Raw genomic sequence first — 16498 nt, 5'->3', positions numbered from 1 at the left:
CTAAAAATGGAGAAAAATATCTAGTGCAAACAGAAACAGCATGGCTGTCATACATACTGTATACGTAGAGGAGCCAAAGGCCTGTCTGTTCTAAGGGATGTACTCATGAGAAAATGACGTTTCCCCCTGCTCTGGCTTAAGATTCTTGATAAATGTGGTTGCCGAGTTCAGCCTAGCATTAACCCTCTTTCCCCTCAATTTGAGCCAAATAAGTCAAAATTGCATCTTTGAACGTGCCAGAAATACCAAATATGTGTTTTTTTCCCACGGTTGAGCGCAGAGTATGCAGAAGAAGTGCAAGAGAGGGGCAGGAAGGGGCAGGAGAAGGCCAGGGGAGGGTAGTCTGGTGCCGTGGCTCAGGACACAGGGATGGCTGATAGGGAAGCCGTATCCAGGATCGATGTAGCAGAGCCAGGCAGCAGTGCAGTGTGTCGTGTTGAGACTGTGTGTTGAGGCAGTGTAGAAAAAATTAACTTGGAAGTTCTTTTGATGTTGTTTACATAGATATTTACAGTTACATTCAGTTGCATGAATGTAGCAGTAAATGACATTTACAATTACAATTTATTCAATTTCAGAGATAAAAATAAAGTGTTCCTAAAAAATGAATTCTTCCTAAAAGTTGCTTTTCGTGTTTATCAGATAAAGTCTTGCATGACACACCTATTAATGGTTACATAAAAAAACAATATTGGACAATCCTGGCATTTGACACTTTGACCTACACTGTGATGTAGCCTATAGCACATGAGGTGAGCACTGCTGTGAGCAGCTAGAGGATCTTGTGTGTCTGTGTGTCAAAGAGTGTGAACGACACATGGACAGTACCCTTGCTGAGCCTTCTGTCACTCTCTCTCTCTCTCTCTCTCTCTCTCTCTCTCTCTCTCTCACACACACACACACACACACACACACACACACACACACACACGCACGCACACAGCCAGAATGCCGCAGGGGCAGACCTATTGTTCAGTTTTCCAGAAGCTTTGTCATCCTGTCAGGCAGGGACAGGAAGAGAAGCCTACAAGGCTGCAGTCAGGAGACAAGCCACTCACTGCAGTCACAAATCAGCCCTGAGTGCACTGCCATGCCACTCTCACTTTCACTCTCACAACAACGCTGACACCTACACCTCTCTCAGCATCTCCACCCCACCTCGGGTGGAGTGCCTCGAGGTGCACGCCTCCCCAACACACACGGACACACACCTCCCTCTGACTGACATTTCAATATCTTTGACTAAACTGGCCCAATAATATCTTGCTAAAGTTTGAATAATTTAAAAGTATGTTATCAATGCTAAATGTAAGCAATGTAAGCAAATCGTAAAGTGGGAGAGACATTCATACTATTTCTTATTAACATAACTCACATAAATACAAAGAACTGACATACATATGTAAAGCATTTTCTCCAGGACAGAACACAAGAGAGTTTCCCCAAGGGAGTGTTACCCTTCAGTTCTGCTTACTCATTTGTCTTGTGGCCGGCAGAAGCACTACAGATGTATTCCACAATCCCTAAGCAGTGAATAACCCAATCACTCAAGTGCTCTGTGCCCTTCAGCGTTGCAGCGGTGGTCCACAGCTTTACACTCCACATCAGGACAAGCCCGCCCGTGTACTCTGCAAATCAGCCATCCTGGCCACACACACACACACACGCAGACAAACCCTCACAGCCTGTAATCTCCTTTCCTTTACACACGGCATCTGAGAACACTTCCATGCCGGCTGTGTAGCGCGTTTCCTTAGAAAAAACATCCTGAGCATCCACGGTCTGCCTGGCCAACTCACTGGGCAAGAAGGGTTAGGATTCCATGTGTATCTACGTGGTGTGGGGGGGCAGAGACAACCCCTCTACTTACCTGAAACACAGCGGTTGCCATCCTTAAAGCGGGACCACGTCTCTCTCTCTCTCTCGCCGGGTGTGTGAGTATATGCGTACAAGCAGATCAACTTTACTGCCGCATTCTCCTGACAGCTGCAAGGGCAGCCTTGTCCACTCGTTGTCCCTAGCGTGAGCCACGAACCTCTCCGAAACGCAGGAAGGTAATCCAGCAAGGGAGGGAGGTGTATGTCGCTAAGTTTACCTACGGACTCTCCGGAATAAAAAAAGCCACTGCTGCTCCGTGTTCCCGCCAGAGAAACGATCCTAAGAGATATTCGCACTGATGGACTGAAGAGGGGAGCGCAGCACCCGAGAGCTCAGTGTGCACACTGCACAGAAATGTGGGAAGTCTGGCTGCAGGCTATTGCTATTCCCCCTTTCCTTATTCTTCTGCACCCTCCCTCTCTCACACACGCTTGCTTACGCACTTTCTCCCTCTTGAGCTCTCTAAGCACTCTCTCTGTCTCTGTGATACACACACTCTCTTTTTCTTCTCTCGCTCTCTCTCTCTCTCTCTCTCTCCTCTCTCTCTTTCATGTATGCGAGCAGAGAGGAGTGGAAAACAGGGGCCAGAAGCACACAGCTAAAATTCCTGAGCAGCCACGGGGGCTGGACTTGAGTTTGACAGACGAAAGCCCCCCACCTCTCCTTCCCCTCTCCCTCCCCTCCTCACCCTCCCCTCCTCACCCTCCCCTCGTCTTGTTGTTATCAAGTTCTCAGCTTACAACTCAAACATGAGTTGACAAGCTCCCAGGCAGGCCATGCGGAGAAGCCGCTCAGCCCACATGGCACGGACCTCGGTGGGCTCTCGGTGGGCTCCGGATCGCAGGAGCTCACACACTGTGGAGCTTCTTTACATAACACTAATCGCCCTCTATCAGACAAACCCACCATAATCCCTGTAAACCAGTCTCGGTCATTATCTTAGATTTACAACCAGTGATCACATCTCAGTTTCTGATTCTACTGCAGTGCGACGACACCTTTGAATGGTACTCCAGCAAATACACTGGAGAAACATTAGTGAGGTTATAAATTAAGCTAACAGGTTGTTGAGAGCTGAGGGGAGGAAACACCAGTGCTGGTGATTTGACAAGTACTGCTATCATTAACACTGACAGGTATATGTAAAAGATTTTAATGATGATTATTTTATGGTCAGTCAAGTCATAGAGTTTGAAAACAAATATCAGCGAACTCAAAGCTTTCACTTTTTTATTTTACATGCAGAATGTAAAATAAAAAAAGTCTTCATCTAACATTACTAATAAATAATGAATTATGACAGTAAAACAAAATCAACCTCAACTTTATCTTTACTTACTAAATTATAACACAACCATTTATCATGAAAAGCGAACAGCAGCCTATATAGCCAAAGCATATATTCTTTACATTGCTGGTAACAGAAGGTAACTTTTTTATTGAAAGTTGTAAGCGCTATTAGTACCACCATGGCAGACCCTAGACCACACTATCTGTTCTCCATCAAGGGGAGTTAAGAGTTCTCAGTGAGCTGTGAAGGCTCTTTGAAGAGCCTGGGTCTCCACCTAACACAATGCAATCTGTTGAGTCCTTTCAGAGGGCTCCGTTCAAATTACACTCAAAGCTCCCTCCCATGGAAGAAATCTTCCTCCTGGAACATGCTTCTGTCCCTCCTCTGAAGCAGTGAAGCCAGAAGAGGCTTGTAGAAGAACCAACAACAATTCAGGCAGTCGCATTCCATGACAGGATTTTTAAATACCAATCAGAAGTCACTGAATCTTAGCAAAATCACCCTCTATTTGAGTCTCTATTTCATGCAACAGTAACAATGACTAAGACATACAAAGCCAGTAAACGTTCTGTTGTGCCAATAGTTTGAATATGATCTTGGATAGGAGGCCAATGAAAGAGCTGGATCAGAAATGTGGGTACTAAAGGATATCCCCAATAGAGTGGCAACATGAAAAGAACATTCTGTTCTATCATCCTGGTCTTAAATGCCTTTTCATTTTAACCTTCTATTGCTTTACATGCCCCATTTAGTCATCTATTTTGATGGTAGGCATGTGAAATCACCACCTAAAGGAAAGAACCTCTGTAAATGAAAAAAAAATAAAAAATGCTATATCAAAGTAATTATACACAGGATGTTGACTTCAAAGTGAGATGTCTGCCAAGAGTCTCCCAACAGTTGTGCTTACCAGATGTTTAGATTGTACTACACACTGCATCCAGTATTAATGACAAGTTTTATAAAAGCAGTGCAAAAATAGAGGATGAGACAGAAAAGTAAATGCTACCCATCACCTCGCTCTGGGAATGGAAAATCCAGACCTTAACCAACAGCTCAAAGTGAACGCGATTTTGGACCTTTTGTCCCGCAACCCTGTTTTTAGCCCTATTTGGTAGTGTGTGCCGAGCAGCGCTCCGTGAGGAACTGTTCTGCAGCAAGGTGCCTGCGTATTATGGGTCTGACATAGTTCCTGTGTCCTGGCTTTTATTATGTTTTATGATCCCAGAGGTGCTGCCAGTAATAAGCACTGCTATGGCCATAACGGAGCCTCAGGGTGGTGACTATAGTGTACAGCTATACATGAGGAAAAGTAAACAGCACACTAAGCATGGCACAGGGAAAGGAGAGGCACAGAAAGCCCATCCGCCAGTTCTCTCGCCTGTTCTCCGAGAACCTCGACGGGGAGAGCGCAGAGAAGAGTACCTGTCTCAAAGGGATGTTCACAGGTCAAATAGAATCCCATCGGAGAGGGAACACACCAAAGTTCTGAATCACACAGGCTGCGCAGTCTTGTTGCATATGGAGAACACACACTCTTTCTGTGCAGAAGTCCTACAGAATGTTCCATTCAGTCTACAGAGATGGAGTGTTACAGTAACACCATAATTCCAAACACAGTCATCGCTAGTCAAGCTGTATAGAAGATGTCAGATATGGTTTAAGTGCTCCACACAAGTGGGCTACTGTATACCTGTCTTAAGTAAATGTGCACCTATGGTTCATGGTGAAAGTAGCTGTTCAGTGTTATTCTAAATGTTCCAGAGTCAGAGTCAAGGCTCACCACAGAAACCTCTTGACCACTTGAAGCAACACAGTAACGTGTATGCAATGTGCACACATGCACACATCTTACACAGAGGATCCTAAGTCCACATATCATATTCCTGTAGACACTTGCAGACGTTGTCCGAAATCCAGTAATCAGAAGGATAAATAATTACAGGCAAAGGGAATGTTCTGGATTTACGCAAGAGCGAGCCAATCCAGCCAATCCAGCCCATTTTAGAGATCACAGAATGCAGAAAGGGCTGCTGAGCGCCGGATTAGCCAAACGGCCCAGAGAGTCTGCAGGGATTGTTTTTGATTAGCGGAGCTGCTAATCAAGCAGGTGTGTGGAGCTGGACTGAGACGGGCCGGTCCTCCCTGGGTGGAGGCCTTGCAAATGCTGAGGGAGGAATATTAAAAGGGAGAGAGCTGAGTCGGAGACTCTTCCCCTCTCTCCCCTGACACCAGCCACATGGGAGCACAGCAGGACCGTCCCAGAGATCAAAACGATGACACATGTTGGGAACAGTCGGAGAGACGGGCGGAGGTGGAAGGGGTGACTGATTTCGCCGCTGGTGGACGGATCGGCACAGGACGCAAGAGCACTGCCCTTTCATCCACTTCTGACATCCGAGAACTTTCACTCCATTCTTTTTCTCCTCCCCCTGGACAACAAGGCTCAACTGATAAGGAGCAAAGAACACATACATGAGCAAATATACAGCAGAAAAAGCCAAGCGTGCCATTTTAGGACGACCTGTGCACAAAATCCCCGAAGGAGGCACCCGCATTCAAAAAATTAGATCACACACATTCTCCATTAAATTTAAACTTCTACTTTTCCATTCAAAAACAAGGTTTCAGACAGAGCAGGAAGGACTCCTAAGAAAACATGCATGCTGACCACGTGAAGGGAATCCCCGCCAAAAAGACACCGCCACCTGCCTGGCCATCAGCGGCGCTGTCGAGCAACGCAAGAAAGCGCTCAGACACCCGAGCATCTCCAAACAGCAACACAATCACCTCCACCCAGCACACACGAAACAAGGCCCGTGGTCATTGCTCTACTTTTCCTACACTGTGCTTCCAGTAAGACGCTGTGTCACTGGCGCTGACTGCCTCTGTTCTCTCCCTCACACTTTTCCCCTTTTCTCTTTAAGCCACTGCATCTGTCTCTGTCCATCTCTCCGCTCACTCCTGGGACTGATGGCTCTTGCTCTTACTCACTTGGCCCGCAGCGTGTATTCTTTCCCCCGTGTGCTGATTTCTGCAGTTTGCCAAAGGTCTGGGCGTTTCTATTTGCCGTCTCCACTGTATCTAAGGCTGTGGTGCTTGGATTCAAGAGCGCAAGAAACACGGACCGCAGCGGATCGCGGGCACGCCTCGCGGGCACGCCTCGCGGGCACGCCTCGCGGGCCTGCCTCGGTGCCCTTCGGCGGGGGAGAGCCTGACAAGTCGGCCGCGTGCCCCTCTGCTCCAGAGCTACGGACCCTCTGCTCCCGGCTGAGGACAGATTAAGGCCCTGCAGGCCACCTACAAGCACTTTACATGGACAAATGAGCCGCTGAGCTGCAAGTGTTGTTGATCAGCAAGTATCACCTCTTATCATCAGCACACGTGCTAGGAAGGCCTCCTCCCACAAACTCACTCAAATCTCTGCCTCACCCTCTCTCTCCCTCTCTCTCTCTCTCTCTCTCTCTCTCTCTCTCTCTCTCTCTCTCTCTCTCTCTCTCTCATCTCTTCTTTCTCTTCTTTCCCTATTTATGCTAAGTGACCAAAAATCATTACCAGCCTGGTTTTTCCAAAGGCTACTCTATGTTGCTGTAATAACTAGCATCTAAGTAAATGTTACAGTGTTTGGATTACTGTGACAGGGCCTGGCCCCAGCAAAGCATGACACTGAAGGTGATTCACCATCAGGGGATCCTATGCTTATCATCAGAGATGGACTTCTGTTTTTGTGTGTGAGCATGTGTGTGCATGCAATTACACTCTCTTATTTTTCTATGCTGGCATGTCCCAGTTTAGAAATGGACTCCTGCTTGCTTCCGTTTTGGAATCTAAGGTCTTCCTTTCCCCAGGATGTGGGGAGCGGATCTTGTTTTACTCAAATAACAGCCCCACTGTGACCCGGGCAATCAGGGAAGATTTACTTTCACCCTCCCTACTGTTTCTCCATCCTCCGCTGAGCAGGAGCTCACTGGGCTCGGGGCCTGCATGTTGCCATGCTCACAGCAGGACACGCCCCTCCTGCCCTCCCCTGACCTCCTGTGACCTTCCTACATGCGTTGATGGACTGCGCAGAAGACTGAAACCCACACTGTCACCTCACAGGCATTCAGAGGACCTAAAGTTCACATGGGCCAGGAGGCAAAGCTCAGATATTCGATTCTGCAAAACCAACTCACAAACATTCACATTAAACCACATCAAGTCATTCGTTCTGGGTTGGAGAACATAAGACTACTAGTTTTATTTTTATTAGATTAATTATAGTTTTTAAAGAACAGATGCCAGTTGTAGGGTACAAAAGTTTGGGGTTGTTTTTTTTATTTCTTTAGTTGTTTAGACAAAAAAACCCAATCTAGCCATCTTGTGACATGCCTGTTGTGTTGTTCATTATTATGTGACCAGACAATGTTTAGATGACATAATACATCCTGTGACTTCTAATTCAATAACATAACCGTAACGTTCAAGTGTACTGACACAAGATATTTATGCCCATGTTAGACAGAGCTCAGTGTGTTACATAAGAGCCTCTTCTCCACATCATATCCCTAAAGTTGAGGATGACAATTGGTGGGAAATCTTAACCGCCCTTCCTTGACACACAAGACTGCAGCAGCAGACCCTGGCAGAGGATGTTTACTGAAGTCATTTCAGCAGTTCCTTTACTGCCCAGCAACATTTCTATTCACCAATTTGGTTCTGATAACAAAGGTTCGCAGCTGGAAGCATGAGGCCAATCTCGTTAGCCTCAGATACTGTTTACTTTCTCTAATTGGTCTGTAAGCAGCTCACAAAAGCAGTGTCCTAGTCACAGGATATGGCTGTGAGTGCACTGCACAGCTGTGGGCACGCCCCAAGGGGTGGGAGGCCGTGTGAAGCCATTGTTGGCAGGAAGAGCAAGCTATCTGAGAACACGCAAACCTGAGCAGAACCAAAGAGCAGGGTGGGGGTCCCTCCTAACTCTCAATTCCCTCTCAGGCAGTAAGGCCTCTCTGGCCATCAGCTGTCCCTCACCACCAGCTCCCACAACAGCCGTGCAAACCGCAGGGAAACACAGGCAGAACCGGCCCGTGTACTGGCAAAGTGCCGCTGCACTAAATCATCCCTAATGACAAACCGTATCTGGGGAGGGGCATGGACTCATCCTGCCTCTCCCCAGAAACTTCTCCTGTACTGAGAAGAAGGGCACAACCTGCACACCACTTCTGAAGAGACAATCAGTGAAGAAACGTGTACCCAAACGAGCCAGGACTCACTGCCGTTGCACACGCGCACTCGCAAATGCACACACGCAAGTGCACGTGCGCTCACGCACACCAGTCAACAGGCTCACAGGCAAACCGGATAAAAGTAACTGCTACAAATTGCATATGCATGTGTAAGGAATTTTAAACGAGCTTAGAATGTGAGTCATCAAGAAAGATACAATTAGTGAACACTAAATACATCAAAGGAAATCGCATCGTACAACCACAGCAATACCACAACAAAAGGCAAAATGCTAAAGCAAAAGCGCACTGATGCATACTTAAGTGCTTTAAAAAAAATTATTTTAGTACTACCTCTGTGGGTCTGGTTATGGATTGGTCCTGAATCCTGCTCTTCGAATTTATGCAACAGACCACCACTGACCCTCTGTACCAATACTCTGTAAGGAGGCGCAACAGGAGGGCGTGTTGCTCAGAATGTCCATGCATAACACACACACACACACACACACACACACACACACACACACACACACACACTTCCTTCCAAGCATTCAAAGCCCACATTGCTGTCAGCGTCCAAACTTCACAAACACATTTCCCTCCTAAAGCCCAGCAGTTTCCACCCTCCCTCCCTAACTCATGGGCTAAGGAACACAAAACCTAGAGTAAAGAACAGATGATTCATATTCAAGTCTACTTAAGACTGGATCTTCACAGATACAGTGAAATAAATAAGCATTCACTCTATCATTCTTCAATAGGTTAACTTGCGCTTTGGTTTGCCTACCTAAATTCCCTTGCAAGCTTCACTTTGACTGCAAGCTTCATTCTGACTGCATTCACATCTGTGACAGCTTCCTGGCAACAACAAAACATGAACCCACACAAGGTGGGCGTACTAAGGAGCCCCGAATAGATTAATCAACTGGTCTTGCTCTCCAGGTGAGAATGGGAGCGGCCATGAGAAAGGAAAGTGTGTGCCGTCTGAGAGGCTGTCTGGGCCCAGCCAAAACACGCGGGCTCTAAAGAAGACGAAGCAATGCCTACCCACCGTTCCCGTGCCAGCGGAGAGGAGGCGAGAGAGGGGGGTGTTTGGTTCCAGCCAAAGGAGGGCAAAAATGTGGAACAGCGGCCATGCTCGCGCCCTGGTTTGAGTTCCATAATGCCTTTCTCCCCTCCTTCCAATCTACTCACCTACTCGTGTCTGTGTGTGTGTGTGTGTGTGTGTGTGTGTGTGAGAGAGAGAGAGAGAGAGAGAGAGAGAGAGGGAGAGAGAGAGCGAGAGAGAGAGAGAGAGGGAGAGAGAGAGCGAGAGAGAGAGAGAGAGAAAGGGGGAGAGAGAGAGGGAGAGAGAGCGAGAGCGAGAGAGAGAGAGAGGGAGAGAGAGAGAGAGAGGGAGAGACAGCGAGAGAGCGAGAGAGAGAGAGAGAGAGAGAGAGAGAGCGAGGGAGAGAGAGAGAGAGAGGGAGAGAGAGAGAGAGAGAGAGAGAGAGAGAGAGAGAGAGAGCGAGAGAGGGAGAGAGGGAGAGAGAGAGAGAGAGAGGGAGAGAGAGAGAGCGAGAGAGAGAGAGAGAGCGAGGGAGAGAGAGAGAGAGAGGGAGAGAGAGAGCGAGAGAGAGAGAGAGAAAGGGGGAGAGAGAGGGGGAGAGAGAGCGAGAGCGAGAGAGAGAGAGAGAGGGAGAGAGAGAGAGAGAGGGAGAGAGAGAGCGAGAGAGAGAGAGAGAGAAAGGGGGAGAGAGAGAGGGAGAGAGAGCGAGAGCGAGAGAGAGAGAGAGGGAGAGAGAGAGAGAGAGGGAGAGAGAGGGAGAGGGAGAGACCTGGCTACATGACAGACAAGGGACCATCCTAACTCGGCAATAACAGGCAACAGCACTGCCATCAGTTTGCTGTTCCTTGTGAGGTATCAAAGGCTGTAACTTGTGAATGTAGATGCCGGTTGCTTGTATTTGCTTTCTAAACATAACGCATCTCAGTGAGAGAATAGAGGCATGGCACCAGCCCTGCCAGCCATTCCGCTCAACTTCACTAGACTGCATTGGCAGCAGACGGAGGCCAGCTGCGTTAAGCACACACATCCCTGCACGCGTGCACATCTACCGAGCTCACAGCACCCACATGTGGGTGTCACGGCTGAGGAGATAGAGGACAGGACTAGGCAGGGGTGACTCACACCATCCCACCCCTGGCTGGGTCCTCAGAATCCAGCCAAAGTCCTCATCCAGCTCCCCTGCAAACGCGCACGGCCCGTGTTCCACTTGGCAATACGGGTGGCGTTCTTGGACTTGGAGTCACCTTTGTCTGGCTCGCGGTTGTCTCCCAAGAGTAGCGGGACAGCACGAACACGACAGCTGCTCTCTCTTCAAAGCCTCGGGAGGGAAGCCAGGCTCTGTGCTTCTGCACTGCCGAGTTCAGGAGGCAGCTGGTGAGAGGAGCGGTTCCCCGCAGCGTCCGGCATCTCGGGCAGGACGGGAAGGGGGCAAAGCACAGCTCCTCCAGCAGGCAAAAAATAATAAACGACAAGGGGTCGTAAGTCTCTCGGCAATGGTGGGAGGCTCAGCGACGGCAGCATGGCGCTAAGGAAGTGGGGTTGGACACGGTTGAAAAACATATTCGTTGCTGTGTGCCAGGGCAAACAACAATTGAAAAAATATAACTACTGCAAAAACAGATACTGTTGAATGTAGGGAAACTTTCCCCCTTGTTCTTTCTGGGACAGAAACAATTGGCAGCAATTCTGATGCATTCATGTACTCATAGGGCCTATTATGACATGTGTCCTGATCAATAGTTATGGAGCTTCTCTTAACACAGCAATGGCTTACATTGATCATACAACCATAGCTCAAATCTCATCCCACACAGACACTCTGATCAACTCTTCATGTTGAACAATTTGACCAGAATCAGCTCTGACAGGCTAATAAGTTAACAAAGTTTTTTGTTGTTTTTTTACTGTTCAGTAATCATTGGCGTATTTTGACCAAACTCTTCCTTTAAGCCATATTTTGGCCACATGTTTAAATCATGTGGAAGTGTTTGGAGCAGATGGGAGGAGCTATACAAGCACTTCCCATGAGCTAGAGAGCACGTACTATAGCTGCAGAGCCAAACAAAGCTGCCTAGGCATAGGCACCATGTAGGACCTAATAAGGAATAATGATTCATATGCATCAGAGAGTAATGACTGAGCTTCTGACATAAAGCAGAAGGGAAATGTGTAACAGCTCCTCCGCAGAAAGACAGAGGACTGCCTCTCATACTCTGTATCTGTACAACTCAGCAAATTATAGCAACAATTCAGATTAGTCTTTCAGAGGCAAGGGACATTCGTGACATTCCATACACTGCAGTTGTTGCTATCACCTCTGAATGGATGTTTTTGACCACATTTTAATTGAGACAAATCTATTCCTGGCAAGGTTATGGACTACTCTGACTTACTCGCGTTTGCTCCCCAACACTGCCTTCCAGCACTTTCCCCACTAGATCCAAATCTCTCATCCTGTGGCTGTCGGGCTCACAAAGGAGTTGTGAGACTAATGAATAATTTAGCCCCACACAACCCATCTTACCTTTGCTTTACAAACACCAAGAGACACTTCATTTCCCAGCTTTTGGAATTCAAATCAAGCCCAATCTCACATACTCAACCAATGAACCGGCCACGAAACGGCCATGAACCGCACCGTAGTGCACTGTAGTGTGTAGTACCCCCCACCTCTTGTGATGGCGGTCTAAGCTTTCGTCTGTCATAGGGAAGCTGAATAGAAAGGAGAGGCGAGAGTGTTCAGACAGAGGCCCTGAGTGCCCTGTAGAGGTGCATTTGAGATGCAGACGTCTGGCTTCCTACCGAGAGCTGAGTGACCTGCACTGTAGTATGACTGTGGGGGGGGTACTGAATTTGTCCAGGAAGTTTTAACACAAGATTGTTCAGTTTATGACAAAATGGTTTATACCTGGATCTATAAAATGTCATCAACACACTTGGTTGGGAAGGCAACTTCCACGTTCTTCCAAGTATCAACTGGTTGAAAAGGTGGTTTAATTCAAAGTTTAGGTACAAACCAAATTTCAGTCTAATATCTACATGGGAATGAGGCTGTATGCCTGAGGCGCTGCCTAAACCTGGTCCTATCTTCTCATCTTGTTCCTACAGTGCCAGTGTTGAGAAACCTCATTATGGACCTCATTACCTTTGCAGGAGACTGTGAAGATTCATATCGCCACTCTCCCCATGCATAAGCCTCCTCTCCTTTTTCAAAGTAACAGAAAAGAACACATGAAAGTGCATGTGTGTGTGTGTGTGTGTGTGTGTGTGTGTGTGTGTGTGTGTATGTATGTGCGTGTGTGTGTACGTGTGTGTGTTTTGGGGGGCGGTAGCAGGGTGTAAACAGTGTGTGAGAATGTCCAAGATGTTTTCACAGTCAGAAGTATGAGTACGAGGAAGAAGCAAGGCCAAAGATTTGTTGACCTTCAAGTGTTATCTTTTCTTGTTAAACAAACGTTAATATTTGTTTCTATCTTAGGCGTAGGACACTTGATGAAGTCATATCTGTGATCAGGTGCTGCTTTTTTCAGCTTTTCTCTCCGTCTGCCAGGGGCCCAGTGCTAGTGACCAGCTCTGACTGCCTCGCTCAAATGGTCTGTGCAGTTGTTTTTAGTGGCAGGGGCTAGACAAGGGCCAAGTGCGCAACGTATCTAAATATGGAGGCAGAGATTTATACCATAGCAAGTCAGTGTGAAAAGTCTTCAGTTGACTTAGAACAAAAACTTGAATTCCAGAAATGAAAGATCATGTATGAATCAAACTGAAAAGAAGGATGAATGGTTAAAACGAATTCTTCAGCAATTATTTTGAGGAAGAGAGTGAGAACTAGCTTTTGGCCAATGATAGCACACAGGGTTGCTGTTATCATGCATGAACAAGCAACTCATATTTTTGTGCTAGAGGAGCCAGAGATTCTTCCAGGGTTTTGGCAAGGGACACTATTCTATAGCTCTAACGTGAACTTGGGGATGTTCAGGCATTAAGTGCAGTTTAATCCGCGGGGCTTCATCGCGACACCTCTGCCTCACCATTCATACTCAACGACTGAAACAAGAGGCTTCCAAAAGCCAGTAGCCCTGACCATATGGGCGGAGGAACTTCCCCTCTTTGCTCTAATCCTCAGCCCAGCATAACTTCCTCCTATTCACTCTCATGTACTTCATCTGATCTTTCCTTTTCTCCTGTTATAGTTCTGCGCATGGTGTGTTGGGGTGTGTTAGGCTTGACCAAGGGCAATGGCTAAATCAGCCCACCTACTGAAGTGCTATTTTGGCAGCAGGGATTGGTGTGGCTACATGCATGCTCATGGGATGCAAGCTCATGCTCATGCTCACACACACACACACACACACAAACACATTGCATGTATGCACACACTTTCCACAATATTGTGTGCCAGATGGGGCTGACTGACGGAAGAGTGTAGAGCAGGGCGGAGTGCACCTCTCTGTCCATTCATCCCTCCAACAGTCCCTTCATTGCTCCACTCCACCCTGTCCTCCCCATGAAAAGCACTTCAGCCCCCTGCCCCACACTGTCATTCCCAGTGTCCTACACCCTGTACCGCCCTCCCCAGCAACAGCACGGCACTTCCATGCAGAGGAAGCATGGCAGAGACATGTTTCTGGAGAGGCTAATCTGGAACATGAAAAGGGCTGGCCAAGGCAAACATGTACTGGGAGGGCGCGCGGCTGCTTCGCGATTCTTCAGACGGCCAGAGCATGGCAATATCCCTGCTCTTGCCAAAGGGCTTGTCCTCGTTATCAAGGCAGAAATTTCCTTTAAGATATGAGTTGTTTGGTTTTGAGAGAAAAATGACCCTTAGACTAACAAAGTAACATAGCCCATAACCATTTTAGGGTTGTTTTCAAGGGTGCAATATCAAAAATCAAAGGCTTAGGGAAATCTCAATTTTAACTCATCTCAGTCTCATATGAACTTACCTTAAGACAATAAAACTCTGCTCATGCAAATATACAAAAAAGAGAAAGTGCTTTCATGACATATTAGTACGTAATGAATTAATGTTTCTCTTACCTTGACCTCACATTTTTTGTGGCATGTTAACCGGCACACTATGAAAGAGAGAGACAGTGAGAGAAGGGGGACAAGGAGAAACAGAAACTTCCAGTTAAATGTCTTCATAAGCATGTGAATGTTATATTTACAAACAATCAGTCCAAGAACGGTTTCGTGCACAATGAAATGAGACATCTGATAAACTGGCAGGATGTGTTCACAGAGAGTCCATTCCGGACACCACAACATGTTTACTGTTCTCTCACTGATGGTTTTGTTATTAGCACCACAGTGTTGTTCTGTGCCGAGCTGACTGAAGGTTTAGGGCCCACAGGCACACACAGGCCTTTGGTTATGCAGGCATCCAGTACATATTGAGAATCTTGTCTTAAAAAAATGCTGAACTGGGATCACCTTCCTAGATCCATGCAATCTTATTCATATTTGAGAGTGTCCTACAAGAATATCACATCTACAATCTAGTTTTTTTTTTTCAATTCCACAGTTCGCATGCAAACTTCCAGTACTGTGGCTCCAGCTGAATGGAGGGTGATACACGCAGAGTCTGAGATACTCCAGCCCTCAGAGAGGTAGTGCAGCTAAGGACACACCCTGGCTCCCCACACACACAAAGACCACATACTGTTCCCTATAGCTGAGCTCCTGGAAGAGGATCACCTTGACGAACAGAGGCCCTACACAGGAGCCTGGACTTCCTTTGCCAAGATGGTGAAATGCTTTGCAAAGCCCCTCCCATTGGGTTCCTACAACCAGATGCCTGGGAGGGTGGGGTTAGCAGCAAAAGCACCGTTTTGCAGGGAACTACACACACACAGACCCCACACCTCTAACATCCCTCCACCCTCCCCATTCTCTCTCCCTCGCTCTCTTTCTTCTTTTTTCACACCCATACCGCAAATGAGCGTTAATCGAGGAGAGCACCTTTCCAGTGTATCATGAACTGTCATCCCTCAGGATACGTGACCCTGAAGCAAAAGAGAAGAGCTCTGGACCTGTATATCAACCCTCCTACTTGCCTTGGATGAGATATCTTTAAATGAGTACAATATTTACTAGATTGTAGAAAGAAAAGACAGGAATGTCTCTTTGGCCACAACTGCTGTGCCTTCAGGATTAGATCAGAGGGCAAACAACGTTCTGGCATGGGGCATGCACGCCTTTTGGCTTTGCAGGACATATTGTTTATCATGTGATTGTTTTGTTTGTTTGTGAATGTGACTGACGTGAGCCTGTGCAGCGAGCTAACACCTGTCTGATTAAGCCTTCCATCCTACGGTCAATGTGTGAGTGAGGATATGGGCAGTGGTGTGTTTGTGTGTGTGTGGATGTGGTGTGAGTGGGTTGGTAAGGTGTTTAAACCTCTTGATCAAGTAAACCAGGCCTGTGTGAAGCAAAAAAAAAACAGTAATGTAAAGTTGAGGAAACTGTGTTATATGTCCAAGCCATTTGAAGGGACATGAGAACCTCAATAAATATATAAATGTATGCAACTTATTTTCTTTCATATATTTTTATTATGTGTATTATTGTGTGTGTGTGTGTGTATGTGTGTGTGTGTGTGTGTGTGTGTGTGTGTGTGTGTGTGTGTGTGTGTGTGTGTATGTATACACATACACACATTATATATAGAGAGAGAGAGAGAGTGAGTGAGCTAAAATGAAAGTGAAATTTGTATTATTAAAGGAAAAAGATTAAGAGAAAATCTCTGCAAACTGAAAATAAAACAAAAATAAATATATTGGCCTAATGGATGACATCTGTCATCTTTTACCGACCACCATCTCTTAGTTAAAAATATGAAATGAAAATATAAATATAGAACTAAATAAAAAAGAAACCTAAAGGGACAGTTCTCTATACTAAACGTTTTTTTCATGACAGCTGAAGATAATGTCTGACAAGTACTATAAAATACCAAACCTTTCAGCTATTCCGACTGCAGCCTTCAGTCATTTGTAATTACAGACGTCCTGAAGGAGGAAACTCTCATCCCTTGGGAGATGTCCCGTCTTTCAGGTCATATTCAACGGA

General features: G+C 46.7%; 1 protein-coding gene across 9 annotated transcripts in view; it reads right to left on the bottom strand.

Annotated features, from left to right (window-relative positions):
* The window catches only part of tns1b (tensin 1b), a 136354-nt gene that overhangs the window by 76737 nt on the left and 43119 nt on the right, over positions 1 to 16498 (bottom strand). For 7 of the 9 annotated variants that reach the window (XM_035534725.1, XM_035534706.1, XM_035534697.1 and 4 more), the window contains one exon: positions 14465 to 14502. In XM_035534725.1, coding sequence (XP_035390618.1) covers positions 14465 to 14502 — 38 coding nt within the window. Of the gene's footprint in view, positions 1 to 1870; positions 2350 to 8730; positions 8881 to 14464; positions 14503 to 16498 lie in introns of those variants that run through there. The other 2 variants (XM_035534736.1, XM_027009701.2) reach the window with 2 other exon arrangements.

The sequence above is a fragment of the Electrophorus electricus genome, chromosome 2 (assembly GCF_013358815.1).
Source record: "Electrophorus electricus isolate fEleEle1 chromosome 2, fEleEle1.pri, whole genome shotgun sequence".
Classification (NCBI taxonomy): domain Eukaryota; kingdom Metazoa; phylum Chordata; class Actinopteri; order Gymnotiformes; family Gymnotidae; genus Electrophorus; species Electrophorus electricus.
The sequence above is the reverse complement of the archived record's forward strand: the minus strand, read 5'-3'. Positions and strand labels throughout refer to the sequence as shown.